This window comes from Mytilus galloprovincialis, chromosome 11 (assembly GCF_965363235.1).
Source record: "Mytilus galloprovincialis chromosome 11, xbMytGall1.hap1.1, whole genome shotgun sequence".
NCBI classification, from domain to species: Eukaryota; Metazoa; Mollusca; class Bivalvia; order Mytilida; family Mytilidae; genus Mytilus; species Mytilus galloprovincialis.
Genome location: NC_134848.1, coordinates 25,897,152 through 25,913,724, shown reverse-complemented (window position 1 = coordinate 25,913,724; position 16,573 = coordinate 25,897,152). Strand labels below are relative to the sequence as shown.

The following is a 16,573-nucleotide window of genomic DNA, read 5'->3' as shown; positions in this document are numbered from 1 at the left end:
CACATCAGATGTGGTATTCTCCCTATTTGTATCTGATAACTCATGAAGCAGTACCCAATATTGACTTGGATTATTGTCTTTTAAATTATCTAATTTATCTATTAAATCTGGTCGAAAATCCCTTATTTTTTTCTTCCTTGTTTTTCTGTAATGTTTTAATAGACTGAAAAAAGATGACCGTATTACTGGATCAAAAGGATATTTTTGTAATAATTTTTCTTTATCATTTAAGTTATTTTTTAATTTAGATAATGAAGCATCTAACCAATTGGGTTTTTTCTTTACATTTTGTTTTAGCTTGCTTGTTGATTTTTTAGTAGGCTTTTGTTTTAGTGATAAATTTGCAGCTTCATAGAATATAGTATTAACATCTTTGATCATGTTATTTATATCAGAATGGTATTCAGTTTTATTAAAATTCAAAATTTTTTGTTGCATACTGCCTGAAGATAATGCTTCCTGAAATAATTCAGTAGAGTTCTCATTCCATTTATAACTTTTAAGAGACATATGAGTTTGACATGTATCTCCTTTTATTTTACAATGTATGTTCAGTAACACAGAAATTTGACAATGATCAGAGAGATCGCCCAATTAGTTATGGACTTTAAAAAAACATACTTTTGATAATAAATTTTCTGATACAATAAAATAATCTACAACACTACATCCATTTGGAGTAAAGCATGTTACTTGGCCAATAGAGTCTCCAGTAGTTCGTCAATTTAAAATTCTAAGACCTGTTTCAATACAGATATCATTTAAAAATTTACCCCTAGACGAGATAGTTTCGTCCATACTATAACGTACAGGTACATTTATATCTGGATCAAAGTTATTAAAAATCTGGTTTACACCATTTCTATTATCCCCCTCAATAAAATCTGGTTGTTTAGAACCTGTTCTAGAGTGGATTTGCTTAGAATTATAGTTTATATATTGTTGGTAAGATTTGACATTGTATTCTATTTTACACATTATTTTCTTTACTTAACATGGTCTGCAACCAATCAATGTTTCGTTTTGTTATAAAGTACAGCTATATTGTTTTTCTCACCTAAACCTTGACTTTAACACACCAAAAGATCTTTCAATGACATTTCTTGTCTTGCAGTGTTAAATCTCACTTCTTGATCATTTGCTGTATGCAGAAGTGGTGTCATCAGCAATTTTTTTAATGGGTAGCCCGAGTCACCTAGCAACCAACTGTTTGGTATCTGTTCCATGTAAACCGGCACACTTGAATTTGTCAACATGAATGAATCGTGGGTGCTCCCTGACCATCTCACAACTATACGAAAGCTGAAAAGATTTATATAATTTAAGTATCCTCCTTTTCTTAAATTCTTTTTTATTTGATTTCTGCTTTCTTTTTTTTTCTTTTTGCATCAATTTTTAAAGTCAAAGACGTGGTAAAGTCACCAGGTGACAGATTTGAAGCCTCATTAACCTGAAATTTACAATTGATTTATAATGCAATTAGGGCGAAAAGAAGATTTAACAATAAAGCTATAAATTAAAAACATCGCTATTATACAATCTTTGATATTTGAAGTGGTTAGAATGGTATAGACAAAAAAAAAACACTACTATTGGCTGAGTCAGAGCTGAGATCAATATCTTATATTTCCTGTCAAAAACAATGCCATGTTTATACAATAGAATATGAAATTACAACCATAAGGTTGCTACATGGATAAATTGAATCAAGTTTATAACCACAATTGAATCAACTTTATAACCTTTGTGGTAAGTGAACAATGAGTTTGAGCTAAAATGATTTTTGAGGACAGCTAATATATCGACATAAAATAATACAGAGTTTGTATAGACTCAATTTATTTAGCTAATCTAAGATGTATAAGTACCCGTCCACGTCCACTTGTATTTTTGACCATCTGATGAGTTAAGCCTTTTTCAGCTGATTTTAATAGTTCGTTCTTATGTTGTACTGTTATACCACTGTCCCAGGTTAGGGGGAGGGTTGAGACTGCTAACATGTTTACACCCCCACACACTATGTATGTATGTGCCTGTCCCAAGTCAGGAGCATGTAATTCAGTGGTTGTCGTTCGTTTATGTGTTACATATTTGTTTTTTGTTCATTTGTTTATATAAATAAGGCCGTTAGTTTTCTCGTTTGAATTTTTTTACATTGTCTTATCGGTGCCTTTTATAGCTGACTATGCGGTATGGCTTTGCTCATTGTTGAAGGTCGTACGGTGACCTATAGTTGTTAATGGCTGTGTCATTTTGGTCTCTTGTGGACAGTTGTCTCATTGGCAATCATACCATATCTTTTTTTATCATATAAGGCAGATGTGTTAAACACATAAAGAAGAATAAACATAGATACACATACAGTTTTATCTTACATTAGGCAAGTAGCTGTAGCCTTCGTTTTTTTTGTTTTTTTAAGAACTGCAGCAGATATTCTATTTTTAAGGGAACATGATCCTCCATAATGTCTGAAATATACATTGGAAGAAAAAGATATGCTGAATGTATATTAGTTAAAATTTCATACAATATAAGAGGCTCCGAGGAACCAGCATATTGGGTAGTCTATCACCTTAATTAAAAAGAGTTGTGGCCTTTTATTTTTACATTATCAGATTTATTTATCAATATAGACAATACATGTTCGTTGTTGGCAAATATAAAATTATTTTGTATGAGCTCTTTTGTTGGGTTGTTGTCTCTGACATATTCCCCATTTCCATTTTCAATTGTATTACTGGGTTACAAATAACTAGTTTAATTCTATTGGCTCTACATAGACAACTTAGTGGTAGGTAGCCATGATACCTTTTTAAGTCTACAACTGAATATATACTATAAATGTACAAGTTGCAGTATACATATATATGTGTGTTTACCTTGACTTTGGTGCTTTAGAAGATGCCATTTGATTGAAGCTTTCATTTGCCTGTGTTGATCCTAATTCTGCTATAGCATTAGACTGAGATGTATATTTTGATACCAATACCAATAGTTCTTCTTTCAGGGATTCATTTGTTAGTGGATTACCACCTGGAAGACTCCTATACCTATAAGTGTATTGCATCCCATATTAATTCATATACAATATATGGTTACAGCCAAACAATACTGAATTAATTTGACAAGCATTAGAAAACATGTAGCTCAATTGAAGCTGTTGTTGGTTTTTTTTCCAGATACAATGTCAAATAAATAATGTATTGGCTTATTATTATTATTCTGCTAGTTTTATATTTAAAACTTTAAATTCAGAAATTTTTGCCAAAAAATTGACAGATTTAACTTAGTTATACAGACTCCATGATATCTGATGACCCTTTTTAAAGAAAGAGGCTTTATTATGCTGTTATGCTGTTAGCATAATAAAACTAAAGATTTCACATGTTTTCTTATACTTTTTGTAAAGCAGGTTTATTGGTCATTGGTTATTTAGAATTTTACATAGGATACTTAGTACCTTGTCTGAATCATAGAATCTTACTTAAAATTTGTTGGATCCTCCTCATATTTACACCATGTGACCTCTCTGCAACTGTCATGATTGCCAAATATATGTGGTACAATTCTGTCTAGAGATACTTTTATATCATCTTCAGTTGTGCCTCCAGTAATTGCATATATGAAACATCTAAGTATATATTCTCTGGTATCATCCTGTTTAAGTTCCTTGTACCTTCAAATTGAAAAAAGTTATTTACCGTGGTTTCTTCAATTACCAAGAACAAATTACAACTTTATTTATGTTATTTAATCCAATGAGAATGTGTTTTTAATGTTGTCAATAATTTTTTTCAAATTTATCACGAGAGAATTATACATTTTTCAACCAACATACATTAAACCCTCCATGCTCTGTATCTATGTGTCTGTCCCAAGTCAGAAGCCTTGAATTCAGTGGTTGTCGTTTGTTGACGCGTTACAAATTTGTTTTGTCATTCATTATTTTGTACATAATTTAGGCAGTTTGTTTTACATTTGTCATGTCCAGACCGTTTATAGTTGACTATATGCGGTATAAGCTTTGCTCGTTGTTGAAGGCCATACAGTAAGCTACAGTTGTTAGTTTCTCAGTCATTTGGTCTCTAGTGGAGAGTTGTCTCATTGGCAATCATACCACATTTTATATATATAGGTTCAGGAATTCTGCTTTAGGATTATAAGTCAAATCTGAACCTTAAAAAAAAACTTTGTTAAATTATAGTTAATTACTAAAGCGTAGCATTGGATGCATAGTGGGTAAATAGCTTACTTTATAGACATTTGATGCAAACTTTTTGATAAGCCCTTTTTCAAATGATTCTGGTCATCTCTCTTTTCAACATCTTCAAAATCAACTTTCAATTTTGAAGTGGTAGCTGAATCATTGTCAGCATGTATCACTAAATAAAAGAACATGCGATCATTATAGAAATTTCATATCATTGCATATTTTTCAAAGTTTAACAGTTATGGATGCATGAAAAATGAATGAATACTGTTATTTGTATATATTTGTTATGTAGAATGAGCAATATTTCAGCTATATGAACATATGTAGTGCATTGAAATTTTTTGCTGAGCAAGGTTTTTGTAGGAAATATAAGTAGGGACATCCTATAGGCTATACATTTTTTTGTACTTCAGACAAGTTCTTCTTTTGAAACTAAATTTCACTTGCGAAAACGTGTTTTTAATTAAAAAAACATACCTTTTATTTCACACCCATCATTTTTTAAAGTGTGTGCCATCGATACTGCCATATCTGATTCTGGCCTTGCTTGACCCATACCAGTTTTTAGAACAAAGGTGGTCTGGAATCGTAGTTTGATTTGCAAGATGATATTCACAGGTCTTGCATGATCTACTTCTTTGATCCCAGAGCATTATTTTTCCAGTTTCTTTTCCAATCATAGTTGCATGGCCTGTCAAAAAACCTACATTTTACTTATAAAATGTTCATGTAAACTTAATTTCAATAAATATAATCAATGAACTAGAAAGACATAGGGATAAAAGTTGAACTGGGTAGACAAACAATTTATGTTTATACTTTTCAAATTAGATTGCTTTAGATAATCCTTTGCCCCCCCCCCCCCTTTTCTCTGATACAGAATAATAGTAATATTGCTAATAGATATAGGAAGATGTGGTATGAGTGCCAATGAGACAACTCAGCATGCAAATAACAATTTTTAAGAATGCTGATTATGCACAGATGACAGAAAAGTAATAACTAAGTTTCAAATTGCAGTTCTGAAAATTATTTTAAATTCGTAGTTTGAAAGCTATAATTTACAACGGACAACAACAGTTTTTGCTGATTGTCAAATTTTCCAGCACAATTACCAGTATTACTGTTATAATTCCACCCAGATCCTCTTTTCTGCCAACCACCATCAAAACTTGCTGCCACCTGTAAAACCAGCAAAATAACATAATAAATCCATGGTTAAATTTGAAACCAGAGGCTTCAAGGATTTGAAGCTGAAATAGCTCAACAGGTTGTCGATTGAGTTTAAGTATGCACAGGAATTTTATTACAGGGAAAGGCTTATAGTAACAGGCAATCTTTTTATCCAGTTACTTCATTTTAATAGATTTCAGTCAATTTCTGCTTAACAAAAGTGTTTGGCATTTCAATATATTGTTATTTTTGTCAACTATTGCTATCTTGGATGATGGTTGGGGCTGCATAACATATACAACCTGTACTTTAAAGCAAACAATAATCAGGTTGTTGTCTCTTTGACACATTCCCATTTTCATTCCTAATTTTATTAATAATGTACAAAGTAACTAGTGAATCTAATCTATAGAAGAAAAAAACCATTTTGAAGAATGTATCTCAAAAATGATTGATTTCTCTGTAAGATGCAGATTATATAGACCTTGATTTACATGATTGTATAATATGTTATGCAAACAAATATACAATAAGCTTTAAGCTAAAAGCAAAGACTTTAGCAAGCATTATGTTGTACATTTGTCCTCAGTAGGAATTGAACCTACATACAAAAGTATTCTCCATGTCAGATGAAGACTTAAATTGTATACATAATTGATCAAGCAAATAAATACCAAGAAAAATGATAAGTTTGTAATGGTATTTGGTTTAAGTCAGTCATGTCAGTATTTATGCTCAAGAAATCTTAAATTTATGGAATCATTTGCAGATGAGTTTTTATTTATATAAATGACATACTTTGCCATGACTCAGAAGTATTTCTTGATGTTGAGCTTCTCTGCAGGAGGTCATAGCAACATCATGTATTGTCTTGCTGAACTCTTTTTCCTTTTTGCGCAATGTTGTATCACTAATTGGTGGTAAGTTGCATTCTGTTAAGAAGTTGTTTACATGGGATGGTCCCATTCCTGCATGTGTCATACCTGTGTATACAAAAGTTGCATGATAAATGTGTGTATATAATATGTGGTGTTTTTTTTTTTTATCAAATGAGCAATATTTTAGCTGTATTATGATTTGAATAAGGTGTCCTGCATTGAAATTATGTCATCTTTGGGTATACTAGCACACAATGCATTATGCAGGTAGGTATGTCAACAATCAAATATGTTTTGCAGTTTCCATACTTTGTAAATTAAAGACAGTCATGACAGTATTTTATTCTAGTGTTGTTTTTTTTCCTTTTATTAAGGCACTGGGCAAAGCAATTAATAGACAAAAGATATAACTAATGTTACATATAAGCATGGAATTACATTATTTCTGTTGCAAATTGAAGTGAGAATGTTTAAATGTTTATAAATGCATATGCAAAGATTTTCACTGAAAAATAGAGTCTGGGTTCTCTGGGAGTGTTTTTTAATATTGTTTACCATAGAAATAATGTTTTAGAATGGAGATAATGGTACTAAAAATACAGTCACATAAAATTTTACTTGACAAAGCTTAATTAAATATACATTTGAATCCTGAACAATTCAATAATTTTTATGGCTAAATTTCTGGATCATGTTAATGGCAGTTTATAGAAAAGATAGTGGCAAAATAATAGCTGCAAGACTTGTTTTGTTAAAATATATCTTCATACCTATTGCAACTTTGGAATTTATGCAATAACTTCCATTTGGGGTTCTCTTGCCTGTATGCACATCAGTTGTTGCAAGACATGCAGAGTTGTCACATTTGATCAGTAATACACTTGCCAAACCAAACAACCTACATGTACAGAAGTAAATAAACAAAGTTTAACAACTATTACAAAGTAAGCCTCTATATCATAATTTTATTAACAATTCTTTATAATTTTAATTTTGGATGTAACATGTCTTCTGATCGGCTGACATTGTTTTATTTATCATATCATAGACACAATATTTGTCATGTGACCATGACGTCATCAACGTTTTTTCATGATTTATTTCGGTTTAAAATGGAATAAATTTTAGAATTAAATTATAAGAAATAACTGTAATATTTTGTCAGTCTATTAGAAATAACATAAAAAATGTGGTGCACACTGTTTAATAACCTGCTACTACTGTGGTTCATAGTCAAGCCAAGTTAATAGTGTGTATAAGTCATGTAAAACTCAGTTGGAAATGTATTCAATCATGTTTTGAAACAAATGGTAAAGAGGTCACTGAGGTGCCATACAATACATGGTATGTAAATTTAACTAATATTTAATAAAAACTTTATTGCTTATAAAAGTTTATTCTTCTTTTTTTTTTTTTTTTGCTGTAACGTAAGATTCTGTAAATTCTAAATTTTTGAGTTGACAAGTATTTTTGTGTTTACCTTTCACCAACTGTGTTGGATAAATGTAATGGCAAGTTACAACGGCAACAGTACATTTCCCTTGCCAAAACATCGAGTTCTACCACTCTTCTGCCCTCCATCCAAGTATTGCTTTTATTAGCATCTATAATTTCCTCATCTATAGACACTTCACAACCAATGTCAGTTAAATAGTGTGTGTACTGGTTGTGGTCTTGTTAATCGGCGTTTTGGAAGGAGGTGTTTTTACGGTCATTATTCAGTTTTTTAAAAAAAGAATGCCTTTTCGATTTTTTTGATTTGTTTCTAATAAAAAAGCCAGACTTGTTCCTTTCTCTGTCCATGTCCACGTGTCTGATATTTCTAAAATTACTCGTCAATGATCTATGAACAGCTGACCGGCGTCATTTTGTCAACATTATATCTATGTCTCTCAAACGCTTGAAATTGCAACGTATATTTAAAACACTTCACTGACTCAAATTATGTTGTCCGTTAGAAAAGAGTTATCTCCCTGTAGTGTTAGGTACCACCTTAAGTTCTTGTCTATTCGTTTTTAATGCGTCTTGTTTAATATTTGATTTTGCCATGTGATTATGGACTTTCCGTATTGATTTTCCTCTGAGTTCTGTATTTTTGTGATTTTACTTTATGTTAATTAAATTGATTTTTTTTAGATTTTAACTGTGAAATTCATCTTTAATATAGCTTTAAAGTGCACTTTAATTAACCTGAATAAATTCTGATACAAAAGTTAATAGGTGTAATTCACAAACCATGAAAAGCCCCTTTCAGCATCCTCAGATGACCCAGGCAAAGTCAGCATAAAGTCCACCAATAAAAACAGATTTGGACAGCTTGGCCCATCAGTTTGGTACAAAGATTCCCAAGTCATGCTTGATTTGGGCTGTTTTCTACAATGTGAGATATTATAACAAAGTTGAATCAAAAAGTTCATTTCAAGTGGAAAGCATACAATATACTAGTATTTTAAGTCTTAAAATTTTGAATCTTCCATCAGACCAAAACAAATTAAATGTTTCCTGCTATCTGCTTTAACAATAACATGTTTATAATGGTACAAAAATGGGCTAGCTACAATGTAATTAAGGAACAATATTCATTTTGGTAAAATTAAAGTAAAAGTTTGAAAAATTTAAAATTAATAATGAAATAGATACCTGTTACTGATTATGGTCTTCAGTCTTCAGATTTCTGTCAGATCAATATCAACACCTTTGATATCTGTCAAGGCTAGTGCACTGATCTTTATAAGATCTTCAATCGTGTCATCACCAAAGTCTCGGAAAATCAAAATGTCAAGTCTTTTAATAATAAAGTAGAATCAAAATCTGGGGTTTATCATTTTTTTAAGCAAGCTATTCTGCTCTTAGATTTTTTAGCTATAGCAGTAGTAAGTGACCATCATCTACAAAGAAAGTTCACTAAAATTGCAACAAAACCAAGCTAAAGGAGCAAAATAGGCAGTAAGCATTTTATGTGTATGAAGTTACAATTTAAAACAATGTTCTCCACAAGGACTTTTTATTATCCTGACATAAAAACTATTTTTTTATATAATTTGTTGAACTGTTTCAGAATTGCTTAAACATGACTGTATTCTTGAAATTTCTAAAATTTCAATTTTCAGATGCTAATTGTCACCAGGGTGAACACTGTTTTGTTAAACATGTTCAACAAACACAAATTCAAGACAAATTTGTAACACATGCAAAAAGTAAACCAATTTATTTTAACAGTAGATAATCATCCGTATGTTTGTTGTTGATGATTGGTGGAAGGTAGTTGGTAGTTTATGATTGGTGGAAGGTATGATGATAGTGTATAATTTGTTGGAGGTATATGATTGGTGGAAGGCATGTTAGTAAATTTGGTAGTACATGATTGGTGGAAGGTATGTTGGTAATGTTTGCTTGTTTGAAGGTTAGCTAGCAGTGTTTAATTGGTGAAAGGCATGTTGGTAGTGTTTGCTTGGTAGTGTATGATCTGTTGAAGGTATGTTGGTAGGGTAATATTGGTAGAGGGTCTGTTGATAGTGTTTAATTGGTGGAAGGTAAGTTGGTATTGTTGGTGGACGGTATGTTGGCAGATTATGATTTATTGAAGGTATGTTGGCAGTATATGATTGGTGGAAGGAATGTTGGTAGTGTATGATTGGTGGAAAGTCTGTTGGCAGATAATGATTGGTAGAAGGTATGTTGGCAGTGTATGATTATTTGGAAATTTTTTAAGTTTATTTCCAACCAAGTTTGTTTCTTTTTTTTTTGTTCATAGACACAATTGTCTGACCATACCTTTCTACATGTTTTTCTCTTACTTTTATTTTTTTTTGGATATTTTACAAGTAATCTCAGAGATATTTTCAAAAATATAAGTTCATTTTCAGTTGCACCATCAACCCACTTTCTGATTTCCCTCATACTCATTGAATTCAAAATTTAATATATAGTTTTAATATGCTCTGATGTAAGAGCTTTAAGTAGCAAGTTTTGTGAATTTTCAGTCCATCTATGTTTTCAAATCTTTCCATTTTTTTTCTATATGACTTTTAAGGTCAAAAATTAGTTTTATATTACAATTTAAAGTATTTCACTGAGGACATGAGACTATCACTTGTTACTGCATAATCTACAGCACTGTATCCATTTATTGACATATAAGTATAGTAGCCTAGGCTATCCCCTAATAAAAAACAATCAATTTTAAGAAAACTGTTCATTCATTAATTGTATTAATAAAAAGGTTAGTCCCTCCATGTAAACGTTAAGGACATACACTCGCAACAATTCGTTAATGCATCGTTAACCGATCGCAACAACTCGTAAATCATTCGCAAGAAATCGTGAACAGTTTGAATTAAGAATGTTTAACGATTCATTTACGAATAGTTGCGAGCAGTTTACGATCGCTTTGCGATGGATTAACGAATTGATACGAATTCACGCGAGTGCTTTACGAATATATCCGATTGCTTTACGAATGTATACGAATACTTTGCGACTGCTTTGCGAGTGCTTTGCGAATGTTTTACAAATAGGAATATTTAACAAATGATTTGACGATAAAATTGGGGTTTTGTTTTTATTCTAATAGTTCGTTTCAGTTGTTATAAAATCGTGGAAGAAGGAAGTCGCATTTTACTATTGAATCATGGCTCCAAAGAGAAGACCTGCTGCAAGGAAAAGGAAGACAAAGCCTGCTTCACCTAGATCCCCTACACCACCACCACCATCGCCCGAAACACCAAACCCCGCCGAATTACCACCACCAGAGGCAAACCCACCAACCGTTGGTATCGAATATCCTGAGCAGCAACTTTCAGATACTGACAATATTGATACAGCCGGCTCAAACTTTGCCTCAGATGAGGACGATTTGATAGCCACTGCCACAACCAGTGCAGCAGTAAGTGAGATTTGCTTATTCAATGTCTTTGAAAATCACCTTTATAAAGCACATAAAAAATGTATGAGTTTCATAGACAGATATTTAGTGAAATTGGCAATTGAGGAACTGCATTTTATTCAAATAAATCATCAAAATACGATACATGCAAAGAAAATCTGCATTATTTAAATCAGATTAGTTGGACAGAATAGCAATATAATAAGATTAAAGTTAAAATAATTATAACACGGAATCTATATCCAGAGGCCAGTGTATATATAACTGTTGTTGAACGTATTGGCAAAAATGTAATTAAAAAAGATAACAATGTTTATGATACTTTTCAAACAATTGCAATCAGCATATGAACTTCTTGAAAGACCGGTCATTATAAAAATATTTATGAGTGTATTTTATAGTAAAGTCGTTGATAGTTATCACGAAAATGGACATTGTGTATTTTCAGACTCGCAAGAAGAATAAACCCAAAACTAAAAGTGCGAGAATACTGACGATCGAAGAGGAAGACGAAGTAATTGAGTGGTTAAAGTCAAATCGTTTTCTATACGACAAGACAAGTATTGATTTCAAAAATCGCGATAAAAAAGAGCGAACATGGCATGAAATGGAACAGAGGATGAAGTTGAATCCCGGTGATCTTCAAAGATGGTATACGTCCTTAAGAACCACGTATGTGAAAGAAGTAAAGAAAAGAGAAAACACCACACGATCCGGAGCCGGTGTCGGAGATGGTTTGCTAACATCTAGAACTAGCTGGTTGTTGGAGAAATTCGAGTTTGTAAAACCCTTTGTCTGTCAGGCAAGAGGAACCAAGGGGTCACAGATCAAGAAACCTGACCGGTACTCAGACTGCAGTGAGTCATCAGTTCCATCAATAACGACCATGGAAAGTACACCACAGTCAGTGACAACATCGTCAACTACAACAAAGATATCTGACTGCCTAGAAAAAGTTTCTCAGCAGTTAGCAGTCCCAAAGAGTGACATAGAGAAGACCTGCGATTTCCTTAGTACGCTAATGGCAAAGATGACCCCTTCCTGTCTGGAGGATTTTACGAATGAAACTATCTTCAAGGCAATGGAGTATGTTAAACAGTCTAAACAGGAACAGCGTCAAACACAACAACCGCCAAGGGATGATTTTATACAGCCATCCCAGCTTTCATCTACATTCACAGACCCTTCCCAGCAAGTAAATCGCCAAACATTACCTCAATTTACCAAATTACAACCTCAACAGCAAACTGCAGTAGGAAATAACAGGCCTTCAATTAGACCGACAACATCATCCATGTCGTTCAGGCATCGTCAGCCGCAACAAATGTCTACTGAGACACCAAGTGCTATTGAATCAACTGCGACAGATACAACATCAGTACTGACGGATGCTTATGAGACAATGAACCCAGAAACACCTTTCATATAGATCTTCGACGTGAATGACTGTTTATTTTCATTTAGAAAAGATTTAGGAAAATCTTGAATAGAGAACCTTTAAATGTATAACTATTTGTAGATTGTAGAAAATTTGTAGCTTTTTTTGAGAATGAAAAGAAATAGGTTAATCCACATTTGTTTATGTTGTTTATTTTAGGAACCAAAATTTTTAAACAAAACCAATAAAAAATGACATCGCTGAAAAGTGTAATATGCAAACGGAATCTTTTGCCATTACTTGGCGCCTGTGCCCTTTTCAATGTACATTTAGTTGTAAATCAAATTCGAACACACTAAGGAGCAATCAATAATCATAAACCACAAAGAAGACAATGCCATGGCAAATACACAACAGGCAACACAAATAACAACATAACAAAAACTAAAAACAAAGCAACATGGACCCCAAACAAAACAAAATGTGGTGAACTCAAGTACCCTGGAAGGGTTAGCAGCTCCTGCTTCAAGTGTGACAACCGTCGTTTAGCTTCAATGTCAAAATCATTCTGAAACTCATTTATTGATGCTTATCAAAGTTTGTGTTTAAACTCAACCTATTCTTTTTTGCGCGTGTTGGGTCGTTGCCTCTTTGACACATTCCCCGTCTTCACTCATATTCTATCCCTTAAATACCATTCCAAGTACTAGTATTGCAACAAATTTGTATTATAAAGTGTATGTCAAACAAAGTTGGAGTGAATTATTCATTATGATAGAACCTCATTCTGAGATTTTTTATAGTCCTATCTATATCTAAATTTTTATTTTTAAACATTACATCAATTAACACAATACTGATGCATTCAAAACAATCAATGTTTCTGAACCAGTCAAATCATGTTCTCTTGCCAATCTACGGCGCCTGCTTCCGAGTTGAAGTAATTTTTAAGATAGTTCCTTTGATCAATTCCAGCAGCGTTACCAAAATTTCTCTGATACCCTGGGTCTCCGTCGGTAAGTTGCGCACCTTGTCGCCATTGTCCCTCTATTAAATTATGATTGTTGTCTTCTTCGTCAGCAAACAGTTGTAGATCAGCACGTTTCCTTATCCGAAGTAAGTTATGAAGAGTAGTACAAGACAGTACGATTAAATCTACTGTTTCTGGCAGTTGTTGCATAGTTCCAATCAAAATCTGAAATCTCATGGCAAGAATGCCAAAAGCATTCTCCACAATTCTACGTGCACGGGACAACCTATAGTTAAAGATGCGCTCATCGTGGTCTAAACGTTTTCTTGAATAGGGTTTCATCATCCATGATCGGAGAGGAAATGCGTCATCGCCAATAAGAAAATAAGGAATATCTGTTTCACCATTTGGAAGAGGGGAGGGAGGCGGAAGATCCAAAGTTCCATCTTCTAACATTGGTCGTAGTTCCGAGTCCCTAAATATCTGGCTATCAGATGCACTTCCGTATGAGCCCACACTCAGCCAAATAAACTTATAATCTGCATCAACTAGAGCCATCATCACTGTAGAGAAGAAATGTTTGTAGTTAAAAAATAACGACCCCGAGTTAGGCGGTTTTCTTATTCTAATGTGCTTCCCATCCAAAGCACCACAAGCGTGTGGGAGGTTCCATATTCTTTCAAATTCAGATGCTATACGCATCCAATCTTCCGTCGTAATCTCATCCGGCATGACTTCATCTTTGTATGCTAAGTAAATTGCTTCGCAGACTTTAGGCACAAAGAGTGATATGGAGTTCCGGGCAACACGAAAGGCATACATAAGATCAGCATACGTGGAACCGGTAGCCAAATGTCTGAGTGTAACGGCTAACTTCAGTCCTGGTTCAAATGGTTCCCTGTAACGAGAAATATTTATCTAAACTTACAATGCAATTAAAAGAATATTTTTTGTCGCATAAAAGGTAAACTGGAAATGTGTCATACATTAGAATAACAAAAGACAAGACAGTTTAATATACCCACTTCCATATGAATACGAACGTTATTTGGGGCGTTACTAACACGTACTTTGTTCACTTTGTATTAAATTGAATTATTTAGAAGCAAAGTGCTTAAGGAAAATTTTTTAAAAGATTGTTTTGCTGACCTTTTTACTTAGATATGAATTTCTGAAAAAACAGTTAGTATGGTTTTCTAAACTGACTATATCATGCGGAAAATCCAAGCCTCGTCCTTCGGCACCGTCGGATATTCATATGATATAGTCAGCATACAAAATAAAACTAACTATTATTCTTAATGTACATTTCTGTTTTATTTTGCTTGAAAATTGAAGTACTTACCTGAAAGAGGTAGAGCTTTTTCTGATTGCAGGGGTAATTCTGTCAAGTATCTCCCCAAACAAGTCGGCATCAACTCTTAAAAAGTTTCTGTAACCAGACGCATCTTCCCGGTTAAGCTCATGCAGGAGTTGGTCATATTGTCCAAACAAAGTTCTTCTGATGAGCCATGGCCTGCACCAAAATCTACGTTGAGTCCGCCTCCTCCTCCTCCTAAAACAAAGAGGAAACAGTTGTTGATTTTCTTCCTCTGCCCTCTGTGCCAGTGGAAGAAGAAGTCGAAGGAAGTTATGGAAGAGTAATAATTTATTTCTCTCGTAAGACATGTCTTGTTACTCCGAATGTTTACATGGATAATAAATGAGACTGTATGGCCTACTATCTATATGAGTGCATGCATTTCCCATTGCAAAAAAAAAATAAACATTCGTAAAACACTCGTAACTCAATCGCAAATGTTCGTGGGCTATCGTAAACTATTCGTTAACCAATCGTAAAAACTTGGATCAGATCGTTACCATTCGTATTGTGCTCGCAAAACACTCGTATGCATTCGTTAATTGCTCGTATCTATTCGCAATGAATCGTCTACTGTTATCGTAAAAGCATCGCATTCATTCTTAGTAAATCGTAACCAATCGTAAAGCACTCGCAAATCACTCGTAAAAGTGGTTTATTCGCAAGTTTAACGAATCTTGTAAATTTTGGTGATTCGTTAGCATTCGTAAGAAACATTCGTGTAGGTGAAGGGGGTATTAACAATGACACTTTTATAATTCTGCTTCTTCAGGCCCCAAATTTGAAATTCTAAAACCTTTTTGTGCATCTACATATACAGTGTATGATAGTATTATATATATTAATTGAAATGCATAAAATAAAAATAAAACTTATAGGTGATCGTGTCACCACCAGTTGACATCACAAGAAAAGAGAAAAGTGCATGAGGGACAGGCAGACAGACAGAAAGGAGTGAGACAGGGGAAAGAAAGTGTTGGCCCCTACTTAATATCTGTAGCCTTTGGCCCCAATTTTCTAAAGATCAAAATGTAAAACCCACCTACTTAAACCTTAGTGAATCTACATATATGATATTGTCTAGCAATACAGTATAGCATGTATAGTCTTTAGAAATAAAATGCACAAAATAAAAACTGAGCGATGTTGAAATCACAAGAATTTGAGAAAAGAGAAGAGTGAAGGACGGACAGACGGGTAGACAACAGGGGGTTATCAGTATCACAATATCCAGGGGCGGATCCAGTAATTTAAAAAAGGGAGGGGGGTTCTAACCACATGTCCCTATTCAGATGTGTTGGTCGTCCAAAAAAAAGGGGGTTCCAACCCCACCCCCCTGAATTCGCCAATGATATACCTGGCTTTTGTAAAACTTAAAAAAGTTAATTAGGAAGATATACACCCCTTTTTATTAATACATGTTTGTAATTATTACTTGTTACTGTTCACAAACAAAAATGTTGACACAATAATTCAATAATGATTATTACTCTGTACATATCTAGTCTCTAGACTATACTAGGATATATATATAATCAGAAATTCATTTATTCACCACAAAAACTAACTCACTAGAGATTTAATAATCCCCTTTCATGGTTTAAACATTTATACACTTAAACTGTAAATATAATGCTAAGGTAAACTAAAATTCTTTTAATTTAATTGCTGTTGTTTTTTTGTGTTCAAAACCGGAAGTGGAAAAAAAAGGGGGTG

General features: G+C 33.3%; 2 protein-coding genes across 2 annotated transcripts; one reads left to right on the top strand and one right to left on the bottom strand.

Moving 5' to 3' along the window:
- Window positions 1-1,330: 1,330 nt before the first annotated feature.
- LOC143051079 (uncharacterized) lies at window positions 1,331-8,201 on the bottom strand. The gene is made up of 10 exons (XM_076224119.1): window positions 7,745-8,201; window positions 7,035-7,162; window positions 6,185-6,369; window positions 5,329-5,395; window positions 4,691-4,904; window positions 4,253-4,382; window positions 3,485-3,676; window positions 2,880-3,050; window positions 2,376-2,468; window positions 1,331-1,450 (listed from the first exon to the last, which is right to left on the bottom strand). The coding sequence occupies exons 5-10, from the start codon at window positions 4,767-4,769 to the stop codon at window positions 1,402-1,404; spliced, it is 714 nt and encodes a 237-aa protein (XP_076080234.1). The 5' UTR covers window positions 4,770-4,904; window positions 5,329-5,395; window positions 6,185-6,369; window positions 7,035-7,162; window positions 7,745-8,201; the 3' UTR covers window positions 1,331-1,401.
- A 2,418-nt stretch (window positions 8,202-10,619) lies between these two features.
- On the top strand, window positions 10,620-12,578 carry LOC143052087 (uncharacterized). Its single transcript, XM_076225053.1, has 2 exons — window positions 10,620-11,149; window positions 11,598-12,578. The coding sequence occupies exons 1-2, from the start codon at window positions 10,895-10,897 to the stop codon at window positions 12,576-12,578; spliced, it is 1,236 nt and encodes a 411-aa protein (XP_076081168.1). The 5' UTR covers window positions 10,620-10,894.
- The last annotated feature ends 3,995 nt before the right edge of the window (window positions 12,579-16,573 follow it).